Genomic DNA, 15011 nt, shown 5'->3' on the forward strand with positions numbered 1-15011 from the left:
TATCTGTTGCTACTGGTCAGTTTGTCCATACCTTACATTAAAAAAATTAAGATATTAATATAATTTAAAAAGTAGAAAGAAAGGGAATTCCCTGGCAATACAGTAGTTAGGACTCAGTGCTCTTACTGCCAGAGCCTGAGTTCAATCCTTGATAAGCTAACAAGCTTCACAATGTGTGCCCTGCCCCAAAGGATATAATTGCCATGTAACATTGTATTGGTTTCAAGTGTACAATATATGATTTGACATTTGTATATATCATGAAATGATCACCTCAGTCTTGTTAACATGTTAACATCTATCACCACAACTTTTTATCTTGCGATGAAAACTTTTAAGATCCAGTCTCTTAACAACTTTCAAATATGCAGTACAGTATTATTAACTATAGTCTTTCAGTGTCATATCCTTTTGCCTTTTCATACCATTCATGGGGTTCTCAAGGCAAGAATACCCCCTTCTCCAGTGGACCACATTTTGTCAGAATTCTCCACTATGATCTGTCCGTCTTGGGTGGCCCTACATGGCATTGCTCATAGATGCATTAGACAAGTTAGACAAATTAGATACGACTGAGCGACTGAACTGAACTGAATTGTAGTCACCATGTTGTACAACACATCTCATGATTTTTGTATTTTATAGCTGGAAGTTTGTGCTTTTTGACTCCCTTCATTCCCTTCCCATGTTGCCTATGTCCTACTCCCTGCCTCTGACAACCATCAATCTCTTCTCAGTGTCTATGAGCTGAGTTTCTTGTTTTGTTGTTTGTGTTTTAGATTTCACATGTAAATGAGATCATTTGGTATCTGTCTTTCTCTGATTTGTTAGCATAATGCCCACAAGTTTCATTCATGCTGTTGCAAATGGCAAGATTGCCTTCGTTTTATGGCTGAATAATATTCCATTGTATAAATACCACATTTTGTATGTCCATTCATACATCCATGGATACATGGATTGTTTCCATATTGTGGCTATTGTCAATGATGCTGTAATGAACCTGAGTCTGTGGATATTTCTCTGAAATAGTTATTTCATTTCTTTCAGATATATATAGGGAATTGGGATGGCTGGCTCATACGGTAGTTCTATTTTAATTTTTTTGAGGAATTTCCATACTGTTTCCCATGGTGGCTATACCAGTTTATAGTCCTACTAACAGTGCACAAGATCCCTTTTCTCCACTGCCTCATCAGCACTTACTATTTTCTATTTTTTTGATAGAAAAACCATCCAACCATCTCATCCTCAGTTGTCCCCTTTTCCTCCTGCCTTCAATCTTTCCCAGCATCAGGGTCTTTCCCAATGAGTCAACTCTTTGCATCAGGTGGCCAAAGTATTGGAGCCTCAGCTTCAACATCAGTCCTTCCAATGAATATTCAGGACTGATTTCCTTGACAATTGACTGGTTTGATCTCCTTGCAGTCCAAGGGACTCTCAAAAGTCTTCTCCAACACCACAGTTCAAAAGCATCAGTTCTTCAGCGCTCAACCTTCTTTATGGTCCTACTTTCACATCCGTACCTTATTTTAGTAAACTTTTGAACTCTGATAAAATTCTCTTACGTAGAATTTTCTGGAATTTTTCTAAGTACACAGCCATATCTTTAAATAATAACTATTTCATTTTTTCTTTTTGAAGCCATGTGCCTTATATTTTCTTTTCTTTCATTTTTTTCTGTACCAACGTGGACACCTGATCCAATGTTGGCTAGCAGTGATGTTATTGAATATTTTTGGCTTGTTCCGATTTTTAAAAGGAAAGTGGCTCATATTTTATCATAATTGTGAGGTTTGCTCTAATACTCAGGACAAGGATACTCCCTTATTTTTGTGGGTTACAAAGATTTTTGTGTGCTTGTTTTCCTAAGAGGATTTTTTGATTTTTACCCAAAGCTTTTTCTGCTTTGCCTTATAATTCAATAATTTTTTCTTCATACATTTTGAGCAAACATTATGAAGTGCACATAATTATAGCTTCTTGGTACATCCATCTTTGTGTCATCTTTGTATCCTCTTTGTCTCTAATAATGACTTTTTTCTTTTTTTTCTCTCAGTTGTGTCCGACTCTTTGCAACCCCATGAACTGTAGCCTATCACGCTCGTCTGTTCGTGGGATTTTCCAGGCAATAGTACTGGAGTGGGTTGCCATTTCCTTCACCAGACTTTTTTCTTAAGGTCTGTTTTGTCTGATAGTAGTATCATCAACTTTCTGTTGGTTACCATTTGAATTTTCCTTTTTATTTTCTTGCAGTCTTTGTGTTTCAGGCTTAGCTCTTGAACATTGTTAGTTATGTGTCATTATCTGTTTCATTTAACTGCTGATGACCAATGTCTGGATTTTTGATGTCTTATTTTATGCTATCTGTTCTGCTGCTTCTATGTTTTCTCCTGAGTTGATCTAGTTGTCTTTATTTCCAGTTCCCCTCTCCCATGTTGGTTTGGAAAATGTACATTCAATTCTACTCTTTATGCATCCTCTCTTAAAATTTGACTGTGCATTCTAGCCTCCACAAAGTCTACAGTTATTACTTCTTTCCTCTGAGCAATACAAGGACCTTTCTACACTTTCACTGCCATCACCCACTTCCCCACTTAGGTGCTATTACCGTCTGGCGTTTTGGTTCCCTCTTACTTTTGAACTCTCCAGTTTATCATTATTATTGTTATCGTTTTATGCAATCACTGCCTGCTCCTATTACTCCCATATTGACCAATTTTGTTTTATAAAATTTTACTTATTTATTTCCTTTTGGTTGTGTTGGGTCTCTGTTGCTGCATGCAGGCTTTCTCTAGTTGTGGCAAGTGGGGGCTATTCTCCAGCTGCAATGCTTGGACCTCTCACTGCGGTGGCTTTTCTTGCTGCAGAGCACGGTCTCCAGGCGCAGGGGCTTCAGTAGGTGTGGCTGAGCTGTGGCACAGGCTTAGCTGCTCTGCGGCATGTGGGATCTTCCTGGACCGAACCCATGTTCCCTGCACTGGCAGGTGCATTCTTACCCACTGGGCTACCAGGGAAGTCCTATATTTTTAAATTTCTTTATCCTTTCGTCTTGTATTTTCTTTGTGGGTTTAATTTTCTTCTTCCTGAGGTACCTTTTTTAGTAGTTCTTTCAGAAAGGGCTGTTAATAATAAACATGTTACCATTTTTCTGGAAAAAGAAGTCTTCACTTTCTACCAACTTCCAAATGATAATTTAACAGCCTAGTTAACCTTCTCTCATATCCCCCCAATCTTAACTTTCATGTGCTTCTTCTAGACTCCAGGGTCTGCACCTTTATGCCCTGGAGCCGGAGTATTGGAGAGGTAATGTGCCCCTCGACAATTAAGAACCAGTCTGGGGTATTTTAGAAATATCTTCATTTTCTTGACCCAAGAAAGGGATAGTTCTGAGGTATGTGTCTTACCCTTTGTCCTAGACTTTCCTCAAGGGATTAAGCTCAGTTGCCCATGTGGTAACTGGCTTAATAAACATCTTTTATTGACTTCTCTCCATTTCTCAAGTTCCCACTTGCCTGCAGTGTTTTCTGCTTTCCCAAATACTTTGCCTCCACTAAAATTCTCAGGGCCTGCTTTGGGGTGGGGTGGGGTGGGTGGGGTGGCATTCAAGCTAAGGCACTGCCCTTGGGAATCTACACTGAAGGATATTTTCTCAGCACTTTAGAATTTATTTATTTATTTGGCTGCGCCAATCTTAGTTGCAGCACATGGGATCTAGTTCCCTGACCAGGGGTTGAACCTTCGCTCCCTGCAATAGGAGCAGGGAGTCTTAGCCTTTGGACCACCAAAGAAGTCCCTCAGTACTTCTCTTTGGATCTTCTCCTATCATTTTTTGTCTCCTTATCTCTTTGAACAATTTCTTCAACTTTATGTTTCAGCCAATTTTTCTTCCAAAATGTCTGGTGTTTGTGTTTGGATTTTTTAAATTAATTGACTATTTGCATTTCTAAAAGTCCTTCATCAAGTCTTCCTTCTTTTTTCTCATGGTGTCTTATTTTTCTGTTTTCAGTTCCTGCTCTTTATGATGATTTGAAACACTCTTATTTTTTCCTCTCTCCCTGATCATTTAATTATCTGAAGTTCTTGGGGATCTAATCCTGCTTTTGATTGTGAGGGCTTCTTCTTGCCCATGACGGACGGTGTTCCCATGTGTTGTAAAATTTGTGATTTTGAACTCATCCTCTAGAGAGCTGTATCTGTGAGTATTGTATGTGACCCGAGAAGAAGGTTTATCTTTTTAGATACATTTATGTTTGTTTCTACCAAGACTCACATATGTGTCAGTTTCTCAGTTCTGGAGTTCCTGGACCATGTGATCATGTCAGTCTGAACTTGAAATCTGCAGGACTGTGGCCCATGGCTACAAATTCTAGAGACTTAATTTTCCCACCACCAACCAAGACAGATGGAGACAGACGAATTCTTTATCTTTTATGTTGGTGGCTGGATTTTTTTTTCCTGTGTACCCTTCGGAAGGTGGTTCCCTTCCAGGGTTTAGCCATGTGCATGGGTCTTGTTCCAGCTTTCTGCCTGAGCCAGACCCGAAGCCTCATTTCCTGTTCTCATGAGGCTCGGCCTTGAAGTGCCCGGGCTCACGAACCTTGCGGACTTGAGCTGCTTCCTGTGGATTCGAGTCCCTCTTCCTCTTTGATCCTTGGAGGTAGTCATCATCTTTCCCCCAATTTGGCTGTGCATTTAAAGAATATTTGTTGTATCTAACACGACATTTCAAGATGTTTTGTAGGGAGTGGATTTTCAGGTCATCTAGCTAAAAACAAGTTGGAAATGGAATTCCTTGGGTGCCTTTTCTGCTGTATTGTGCTAATTCTGCCTCTTCGACCATTTCTTCCGTGGGAGCGTTTATCTTCCTCTCCTGGGGAGGTAAAGAGGGTGGTAGGGTGTGAGGTGTGCGTGTGGGAGGGGGAGGTTGCAGACAGAAGGTTTCCCAGACTCTTAGGGCAGGTGCCGTGGCCTGAGAAGCAGTGGGTGGGCTTCCTCACTGAGATGCCTCTTAAGCTAGCTGTTGCAGAGCCTGGGGTCCCAGCATGAGAGGCCCCGTGCTCCTCTGTTTTATTGGCTCCCTCTTCTAGCAAGAATTAATTTAGCAGGTGATTGAAAACTAGGCTCAGGGGAATTGAAGTTTGGGAAGAACTGGTATGTGTCTGTATGTGGTATGTATGTGGTGTGTATGTGTATGTATGTGGAGTATGTGTGGTGCGTGTGTGTGTATATGTGATATGTGTGTATGGGGTGTGTGGTGCATATGTAGTATGTGTGTGGGGCGTGTGTGATGTGTATGTGGTGTGTATGTCTGTATGTGGTGCGTGTGTATGTGATGTGTGTATTATGTATGTGTGTGGTATGTATGTGCTATATGAAGGTGTATGTGTGGTATGTGTATGGTGTATGGTATGTATGTGGTGTATGTATATGTATGTGGCATATGTGTGTGTGGTATATATATAGTGTGCGTATGTGGTGTATATGTTGTGTATGTTTGTGGTGTGTATGTGTGTGGTTTGTAAGTTGTGTGTATATGTCGTGTGTATATATATGTACAGTGTGTGTATATGTAGTGTATATATGTGTGTGTATATACGTTGTGTGTGTGTATACGTTATGTGTGTGTGGTGCGTATATTGTGTATGTGGTTCATATGGTGTGTATGTGATGTGTGTGTGTAAGGTCAGGAAGGAGTCAGGGCACCAGGTGGGTTTGGAAGCATCTTTGGGAAGGACAGCCTCCAACCATCCACCCATCATCTCCGAAAGGCCAGGACCAGTGGCCAGGCCCCTTACCTGTAACGCACCCATTCTCTGGCCGGGACCCAGCCTGGCGGCCCTTGTGGGGGCCGGGACCCGATCTCTCACACCTTGCGGGGCAGGAAGCACCAGCTCCCTCCTTGCTCTAAACACGGTTGCTCAGCTGGCTTAGGTGGAGGTGTTTCTCCAAACTCCCCTGGAGTCTGGCCCTGGAGACCGGATCCAGAAGCTCTGTTGCTCTGGCCTAGGTTCCTCCCCAGCCTGGGCCGGCCTGCCTGGGACAGCCAGCCTCCCTGGTCCTCCGGTTTGTGGGGCGCTGCCTATGGAAGGATCAGGGCCTGTGTGGGGGCCCTGGAGGGCCAGGAGGCTCATTGGGGCAGAGGCTAAGAGGCGTCCCACCAAACTGTTCAAAGCCTTATCGCCTTGGAGGTGTTTCTAGTACCATTTCCGTCCATTGTTTCCTCTGGGTCATTAGGAGGAGGCCTGTCTCCTGTTGTGGCTGCTCACAGCTACTGTGGTGGGAAAAGGGGGTGTGTGTGACCGCAGACGTCACGATTTGGGCTTTATCTCCCCTCGCCACAGGGCGTCCGCGGCCTGGGGATCACTCACCAGCAAGGCAGTCCAAAGCCGCAGAAGTTCCTGGAGAGCATGGCCTAGGCTGGCGGCAGGACTGTGGAGGCTGAGCTTCCTTGGAGACACCTGCACCCCCTTCCGCAGGGGAAGGTACGGGCTTTGGGAGGAGGGTTGGCTCACTGGAAGGAGATGCAGGACTGACCCCCCAACCCCCGCCCAGGGGACCTGGGGTTCTTCTTCCGGGGACTAGGGTGCAGGGGTGATTCACAGCCAAGGACCCTCCTAATGCTGTCTTCTCCACCTGCCCCTGGGGGTTCTGTGACTGCTTCTGCTCCTGTCTGGGCTTTACTGCTTGTAATGCTTGACCAGACAGGAAGAGACAAGCCCTACCCTCACCTCTGGGTACCTTCCAGAAGCAGTCTGATGTACCTGTGTGTATGGCTGAGACCTAGGCTTGGCCGTATGGGACATCAGAGTGTTCCTTCCCCAGAAGAGTTATATATGGATGGGGTTTACGTCTCCTTTGTTTGGTCAGCTGGGACAGTGGGTGGGAAAGGACACCCCCCACCCCGCCACCCCCTGCCCAGGGAATGTCAGATGACAGAAGAGTGTTAGTCTCTCAATCGTGTCCAGCTCTCTGTGACCCCATGGACTGCAGCCTGCCAGGCTTCTCTCTCCACGGGATTGTCCAGTCAAGAATACCAGAGTGGGTTGCCATTTCCTTCTCCAGAAGATCTTCCCGACTCAGAGGTCCAATCCAGGTCTCCTACATTGCAGGCAGACTCTTCACCGTCTGAGCCATTAGAGAAGGCCAAATGGGAGACCCTGCACTTAATTTAGCTGCTTTTCTAGAGGAGACAGATGTGGTTGGAGCCCTGAGGGACTCAGGGTGTGCTCAGCCAGCCGAGGTCAGTGGTCCCTTTCTTGGAGAGGGGGAGTCACACCTCTGGGAACCTTGCCCGCCACCCAGGGCTGCTGGACTCCTGTCCACTTACCAGATCAACTCAGCAGATTTTTCCTAAATACCTCCTGGGTGCTGGGCATTGTGCTGGGTGCTGGGGCAGGATGAGAGAGGGAGTTCGTGTATCTTGTGGATTGCCTACGTGTGTGCTAAGTCACTTCAGTCATGTCCTCTTCTCCAGTTTGCTGCCAAGTGTGGAAGGATGAGGAGGAGGAGGGAATGAGCTGCTCCCTGCTCTGAGCTGCTGAAGGATCAGGGAATGATGGGGGTCAGGCTGGTGGGGGGCAAGGCGAGGGCAAGGCAGACTTTTCCTCTCCGTGTGCCACAGGGACCCCTGTTTGGTGAAGGATGTCTGGGGTCCTGACCCAGTAATTAATACTCTTGGGCCTGCTTTTTTTGGGGGGGACCAGCAGTCCATGTTTAGGTCCTTCCCAATGGCTCAGCGGTAAAGAACCCACCTGTAGTGCAGGAGATGTGGGTTCGATCCCTGGGTGGGGAAGATCCCCTGGAGGAGGAAATGGCTATCCACTCCAGTATTCTTGCCTGGAGAATTCCATGGACAGAGGAAGCTGGCAAGCTACAGTCCATGGGGCCCCAAAGAGTTGGACATGACAGTAGCAACTGATCACAGTCTATGTTTAAGGGGGAAATGAGGGTCATTCTTTTCTCTTGCTTAAAAAATTCTCCCCACTTCACGTGTGGCCAGTAGCACAGATCAGTAGCCACTCACCTTTTCCACTTCTCTGCAGATGTTTCCCACCAGGCTTGCAAGGCTGCTGCTTGCTGTGGCCCTCACTTTTCCAGGTAGGTCCCATGGTGCTGCCTCGGGCCATTGGGAACCACCCCCTGCCAGGATCAGCAGGTCTGGAGCACACCTGTGTGTCCGGCCCTATGTTCGGCTCCTGTTGGGGCCGTGGAGTCACTGGGTACCTGGTTAATTTCTCTTATGAAGGTTCTGCAGAGCCCACCGCCCCTGATGTGTGTTTCTCAAGGAGGTGGTACCTGCACGTGTCTTCTCTGATTGGGGAATTAAAAAGCACGAGGGCCACACAGAACAGTCCTTTAGGATGGGGATGGAGGATGGGGAAAAGGAACCCAAGACTTGGGTAGATTATTAGTTTTTGAGTGGATGGTGGGGATCATTTATTTGTGCAGCTGTACATCCCATAGTAGCGATGAAGAGACCGAGGATCAGAGAGGAAAAATGACTGCTCTAAAGTCACACAGAACCAAGATCAGAGGTCAGTTCTTCCGGGTCTCAGGCCAGCTCTCCTCCACTGTAGACACTGCCTTTCTTCCCTCACTGAGATGCTGAGTTTATAAATGGCAAAAGGGACCCTTTCCTGATCCTGGTCTCACCCTCGTCTCCACTTAGATAACTGGGTCAGCAGCATCCGATCCGCTGCCCACAGGGGCAGATGTACTTTTATCACTCTGCAGCTTCCTGTTAACTGTAACCTTGACCCTAGTAGGAGGGTCCTGGGCCAGAGGATGCAGAGAACTTGGAGATTGGCTGATGTGATTTCCTACCTGCTGACACACACATACGCACATACACTGTGAGGTGAAGTTGGCAAGTGTCAGCATATGATCTTGCAGGGGTTAACATTTCATAGGTTCTATGGGTCAAGCACACTGATCTATTGATCTACTTAGAATTTAATATATTCAAGATATACCAGTAGATTAAAGGACACCCATTACAGTCTATTTACACATCAGAAAACTGGAAAATGTTAGAACCCATACCAAATTCATTTCAATGCAAGTACAATACAGCCCACCAAAAATCATGTTTTGGAAGTAGGGCATGGTAAATTATTTATAATATATTGAGAAATAAACAGGTTATAAGCAGTTTGCTCAGTTTGCTGACAAATTTGCAAAAAACCCTGTAATTGTTTATACACAGTAAGATAGAAAGAAAAGGCAAACACTTTGCCTAAAATGTCAACTCTAGTTACTACTGAATGTTGGTTGGAGATGATTTTAAGGTCCTTTCTTATTCTTCTTCAATATTTTCCAAATTTTCTCTAAGAAGCATGCAGTATTCATTTCAAATCATCTACCATTAAAGCGAATCGATTTCCTGAAAAGCAGTTCTTCCATTATTGGGGAGTCCTGGGTAATTCTTGGGGGCTGAAAGCAACAATTTTAGTGTCGTTTAAGATTGAAAGTCCTTCCTCGTAGCCTGATTTCTGACGACTGCAGCCTCATTTCTCCCGGGCTGCAGTGGTTTGAGCTGTTGGTACCTGCTGTACTCACGTGTGGCCTTTCCCTCCAGGGGCCCTTTGTGGAGAAGGGGCTCTGGGCAAGTCATCGATGGCCCGGTGCAGCCTCTTCGGAACTGACTTCATCAACACCTTTGATGAGAGCATGTACAGCTTCGCAGGAGACTGCAGTTACCTCCTGGCAGGGGACTGCAAGACACACGCCTTCTCGATCGTAGGTGAGTCCTTGCCCTAATGGGAGGAATTCAGAGCGAGGGGGTGGGCAGGAGTAGGGGCAGCCTAGCTCAGCCTTGGCAGGTGGGGGCTGTCAGGTTGGGGGTTGAGGCTTCCCATTCTTATGATAGTGCTGAGCCAAGTTCATGGTGGGGAATGACCTCTCCATGACGTAGAGATTCCCTTGACTTCTCCTGGGTCTCTTCCTATGGGAGCCTCGTGGATAGAGAGAGTCTTCGTGCTTCTCCAGTGTTTGGGTCCATTGCTCTGGGTCCAGGCAATGCTCTGGAAGCCCTGAAGCATCAAGAGAAATGATGACCCAGAAAGTGGTTTGTAACAGCCCAAGCCTGTAGAAAAGGGAAGGAAGGTTGCCGCTTCCTGCTGGAGGTCAGAGTATCAGCTGATGGGGAGCATCTCCTGTGTTCCTGGCAAAGGGCTGGTACCTTGCCTGTGTTATCTCTGCTCCCCCAAGGCAGCTCTGAGAGTGGGGGGCAGACAGTCACCCCAGTTTCACATGTGAAGAGTTGAAGCCCAAGGAGGTCGATGATCTTCCCAAGGGCTGACAGGTAAGAAAGGAGGAGCTGGATTTTGATCCTGGGAGTGTCAGGAAGAAGGACCTTGCTCCTGTATTAAGGCAGTGTCCAGGGCTGGGAGTGGGGCTGGAGGCAGCGATGGGACATTGCCGTTTGGTGAGCTTCGCACTCGAACAGTTCACAAGATGTGTGTGGTAGTGAGAGCGATCATGTGAAACCCAGCAAAGGTGGAGTCCTTAGCCATGGCGAGGAGGGCCAGGTAGAAGGGGAAATGGCAATAGACAGACCCACACTGTCACAGCAAAATTTTTGTGGCAATTGTTATAAGGACAGTGAGGGAGACTTTACACAGGGGGGGACCACTGCAATGGGGGTTTTGCAATAGAGGAAAGAATATAACAAGTGCGAGTGGGGATTTATAGCCAAGGAGCCAGGTATGGGTGGCTGGATAGAAATTTTAAAAAATATTTATTTAGATTACTTATTTATTCAGTTGCGTTGGGTCTTAGTTGTGGCCTGCAGGGTCTTCATTGCGGTGTGCAGATTTCTCTCTAGTTATGGCACTTAAGTTTAGTTGCTCCATGGCATGTGAAACCTTAGTTCCCTGATCAAGGATGGAACCCACTTCCCCTCCATTTGAAGGTGGATTCTTAACCACAGGACCAACAGGGAAGTCCCAGGACGGGAAATTACTAGGAGGAAACATCAAGGGTCACGGGGAATCTGTCTAAACTAACTTGACAGGGTTCTTGCTGAAGGCAGGCCAGGGTGATGCGATGTGCAGAGTGGGTTATGAGGAATATAATTGGATATTGAGGGCAGGGGATTCTTGCTAAACGAACCTACAGGATTCTTGCTAAAACTGCAGGCCAAGGATAGAGTCTAGGTGGGGACCTAACCAAGCAGAGGGCTCAGAAAAACCTGACGCAGGTGTGGTCAAGGAGACTTGATCAAGGAGAGCATCTTGGCCAACACACAGACCTAACATGAGATGCAGGCTCAGGGCTCTTGTGTTGTTAACTCCCTAAGTTGGGACGACAGCCTCAGTATGTCTGTGTGCCAGCATTGGGCGAGGCTTGGCTTGGCTGCTGAGTGAACTGACAGCTGGTCCTAGCTCTGGGCTCTCCTGCTTCATTTTATAAAAAAAATTAATTAATTAATTATTGGCTATACTACGCAGGAGGCATGTGAGCTTCCCTGGCAGTTCAGATGGTAAAGAATCTGCCTGCCATGCAGGAGACTAGGTTTGATCCCTGGGTTGGGAAGATCCCCTGGAGAAGGGTGACTGCACCCATGAAATTAAAAGATACTTCTTGGAAGGAAAGCTATGGCAAACCTAGACAGTATATTACAAAGCAGAGGCATCACTTTGTTGACCAGAGTCCATGTAGTGAAAGCTATGGCTTTTCCAGTAGTCATGTATGGATGTGAGAGTTGGACCTAAAGAAGGCTGAGCACCAAAGAATGGATGCTTTTGAACTCTGGTGCTGAAGAAGACTCTTGAGAGCCCTTTGGACTGAAAGGAGATCAAACAAATCAATCCTAAAGGAAATCAACCCTGAATATTCATTGGGAGGACTGATGCTGAAGCTGAACTCCAATACTTTGACCACCTGGTGCCAAGAGCCAACTCATTCGAAAAGACCCTGATGCTGAGAAAGATTGAGGGAAGGAGAAGAAAAGGCTGATAGAGGACGAGATGGTTGGATGGCATCACTGACTCAATGGACATGAGTTTGAGCAAGTTCTGGGGGACAGTGAAGGGCAGGGAAGCCTGGTGTGCTGTAGTCCATGGGCTCACAAAGAATCGGACACGACTTAGTGACTGAAAAACAGCAACACGGATTCTAGTTCCCCAGCCAGGGATCGAACCCTCAGGCCCTGCATTGGAAGGGCAGAGTCCCAGCCACTGGACCATCAGGGATGCCCCCTGGGTTCTCCTGCTTCTCTCGCGGCTCCCTTCTGGCCCTGCCTCTGCTGGAAAACCTTTCCCAGTGTGGCTTCAGTGGTCTGAACTTCACTGGAATGCCATTTTCCCTACTGCTCCATGAATCTCTCAAGGGCAAGGACCACGTCACACTCATCTTTGTTTCCTTAGCTCCCTGCGGTCTCTGTCAACGCCAAAGGGGGGGTTGCACAAAGCGTGGTTCTCTATTGTATACAAGAGCAGGTTTCACGAACAGCAAGGCGTGCAAGGCCTTGGGGAGGGGGGTTGCTTGGGCAGACAGGAAAAGGAAGGTGTCCCGTGTAGTGGGGACAGCAGGAATAAAGGCGAGAGTCTGAAAGGGGTAAATTTGGTGCTGTGCACCCCAGTTGGGGGGAATCAGTGCGGTGGGAGCTGTGGGCCCCATCAGGTTCACCTGGAGGCTGGTTAAAACACATTATTGGAAAAAAAAACACAACACATTATTGGGGTCCCTCAGCCTTGGCCCAGGGTGTCTATGCCACTGGATTCAGAGTGTGGCATGAGATATTCACCTCTAGCAAGTTCCCGGCTGCTCCTGGGGGGTTTGGTGCCCAACTTTGAGAAACACAGGCCTGGGGAGGAGGGGGTGAAAGGTGGGGTGGGGGGAGCTGATGGGTGTGGAACTTGCTGATGGCGGAGTTTGTTTCTCGATTCAGCAGGCAATGAGGGGCTAGTGCAGAGCCTCCGCAGGGAGGGTCAGGAGGAAATCGGTTCTTAGCCAAGATGGTCCTGGAAGGGAGAGAGGGCAGGAAGCAGGGTGGCCTTGGCCATGGTCACCAGGCAGTTGGTGAGAAGGACTGGAGGCGTCCCTAGGGCATGATGAATTGAGGAAGTCATCCTGGACTCTGAACCCTGGGCACCTACCTTGGTTCAGATGCAGCAGCAGAGAGAAAAGCACCCAGTCACCTTCCCCAGGAAGCTGAAGGCCCAGGTCCTTCCTCCTTAAGTGGTCCCAGTGTTTATCTTAGTGGATTTCTCCACCTTGAAAGTCACGGTGCACTTATTTTGTTTTAAAGTGTCCACATGTGAGATTGTACAGCTTTTGTCTTTCTCCATCTGCCACATTTCACTTGTACCGTGCCCTTGAATTCCACTCACATTATCGTAAATGCACCGTGAGCACTTGGGGGCCCATCTCTCAAGGTCAAGGTGACGCTGACCTCCCCTCTGTACATCTATGCAGGGTGGTGTCAGAAGTCTGGCCTCTCTGGCCGTCCTTCTTTGGGTTTCAGGGGCCAGGAGGAATGGACAGGCTGAATTAGGCCTATGTTCAAAGCATCACCGTGGAATACCCTCTCTGTGTTGTTCTTCTTTTATCAACTTGCTCTTGTCAAGTGTCAATTTTCTGGTGGGTAATTGGCCTAAGTCAGGCTACGAATCAATCACTTTTCAATGTAGATTGGTTTAATTCTCACCCCAAATTGTGCTGCTATTAGATAACATTGGAGAAAATGGGCGGCTACTTTGTCTGTTTTGGATGGGGAGGGTGGGTGTTGGCAGGACACGGGCAATCTGAGGAACTGGGCCGGGTAGGGTGGGCTGGCATGGCTGCTCCAGGGAAGGGGGGTCGCCCGGTCAGGGGAGGGAAGCTGGCAGCCGTGGATGCTGCCCTTCAGTCCTGCAGGCACAGCGGTGCCCTCCCCCATGCCGGGGCTCCATTGTTCTCCAATGACATCCTGTTTCCTAACTTCCAAATCACGAATTCCCGTTCCTCTCCTGCGGACCTTGTCCACATCCTGGGTAAAGTGTTTGTGTCTGAGCATGCAAGGCCACCTTGTGCAAAGGGGAGGCTCTTTGACCTGGTGCTGGCTCCTGGCCAGCAGGCTCCATTCAGGGACTCAGGTCAAGGCTCCTAGCCGGCCAGCACGGGGACCTGGGAGAGACCTCGGGAGTCCTGGTGGCCCCCACACTGGGACCTGGCTCCCATAGCAGCCCCAAGAGTCACGGACAACCTGCAAGGTTCTGAGTGAGCTCCCAGCCTGAGACTCTGTCTCTAATCAGGGCGTCGTGGCCAGGTCACTGCTCACTGATCACTGTTGTGCGGCTTTTGGCTCATGTCCACCTGCATCAGAGTCACAGGGTGGAGGACGGAGTGTTTGTTAGAGATGCAGATCAGTGAGCCCCACACTAGGAAGGCAGAGGCAGCACTTGGGTTGAACTCGGCTTCCTGGGGTGCTCCTCGCTCACCCAGGGGAGGTCTTGCTCCCTCACTTAGATCCTCAGTCCCTGAGTTCAAGAGTCCAGAAAGGAGATGGGGTATAGTGGGAGCTTCCCTGGCTCGCCCCTGAGATGGACACCTTGCCCATCCTCTGGCAGACACAGGAAGTGCAGACCTGAGGGTCTGCAGGGCATGGGAGTGTCCCCTGGCACTGGGCGGTTTCTAATGGCTCGTCATTCTAATGGCTGCCCATCATCAGGGTCTTTCCCGAGTTCTGCCGGGAGAGTAGGAGGCAAATAAGGATCAGGGCTGATGGAGGGTTCTCCTCTGCATTAATGGTTCACAACCCTGAGTGCTCAGATGCTCCATTAAGAAATTTGTGTGACAAAGGGAGGTTTGGACTTGGAGTCAGAAAGCCTGGTGCAGTTAGTGGTGTCAACTTGTAGTTCTCAACCTGGGTGATTTTCCCCCCAGAGGACATGGAGTCTGGAGGCATTTGGGGTTGTCACAGCTGGGGGTGGATGCTAGTGGCATCTGACAGGCAGAAGCCAGGGATGTTGCTAATGACCTACATGCCCAGAGTGGCCCCCACAGCAAAGAAGTATCTGGCCCCC

At 47.9% G+C, this 15011-nt stretch overlaps 1 protein-coding gene across 1 annotated transcript in view; it reads left to right on the top strand.

Moving 5' to 3' along the window:
• The first annotated feature begins 6333 nt into the window (after positions 1–6333).
• The window catches only part of VWF (von Willebrand factor), a 122470-nt gene continuing 113792 nt past the window's right edge, over positions 6334–15011 (top strand). Inside the window, exons 1-3 of the mRNA XM_065942479.1 lie at positions 6334–6485; positions 8046–8100; positions 9581–9745. Coding sequence (XP_065798551.1) covers positions 8046–8100; positions 9581–9745 — 220 coding nt within the window. The 5' untranslated portion in view covers positions 6334–6485. The remainder of the gene's footprint in view (positions 6486–8045; positions 8101–9580; positions 9746–15011) is intronic.

Source organism: Muntiacus reevesi, chromosome 1, assembly GCF_963930625.1.
Source record: "Muntiacus reevesi chromosome 1, mMunRee1.1, whole genome shotgun sequence".
NCBI lineage: Eukaryota > Metazoa > Chordata > Mammalia > Artiodactyla > Cervidae > Muntiacus > Muntiacus reevesi.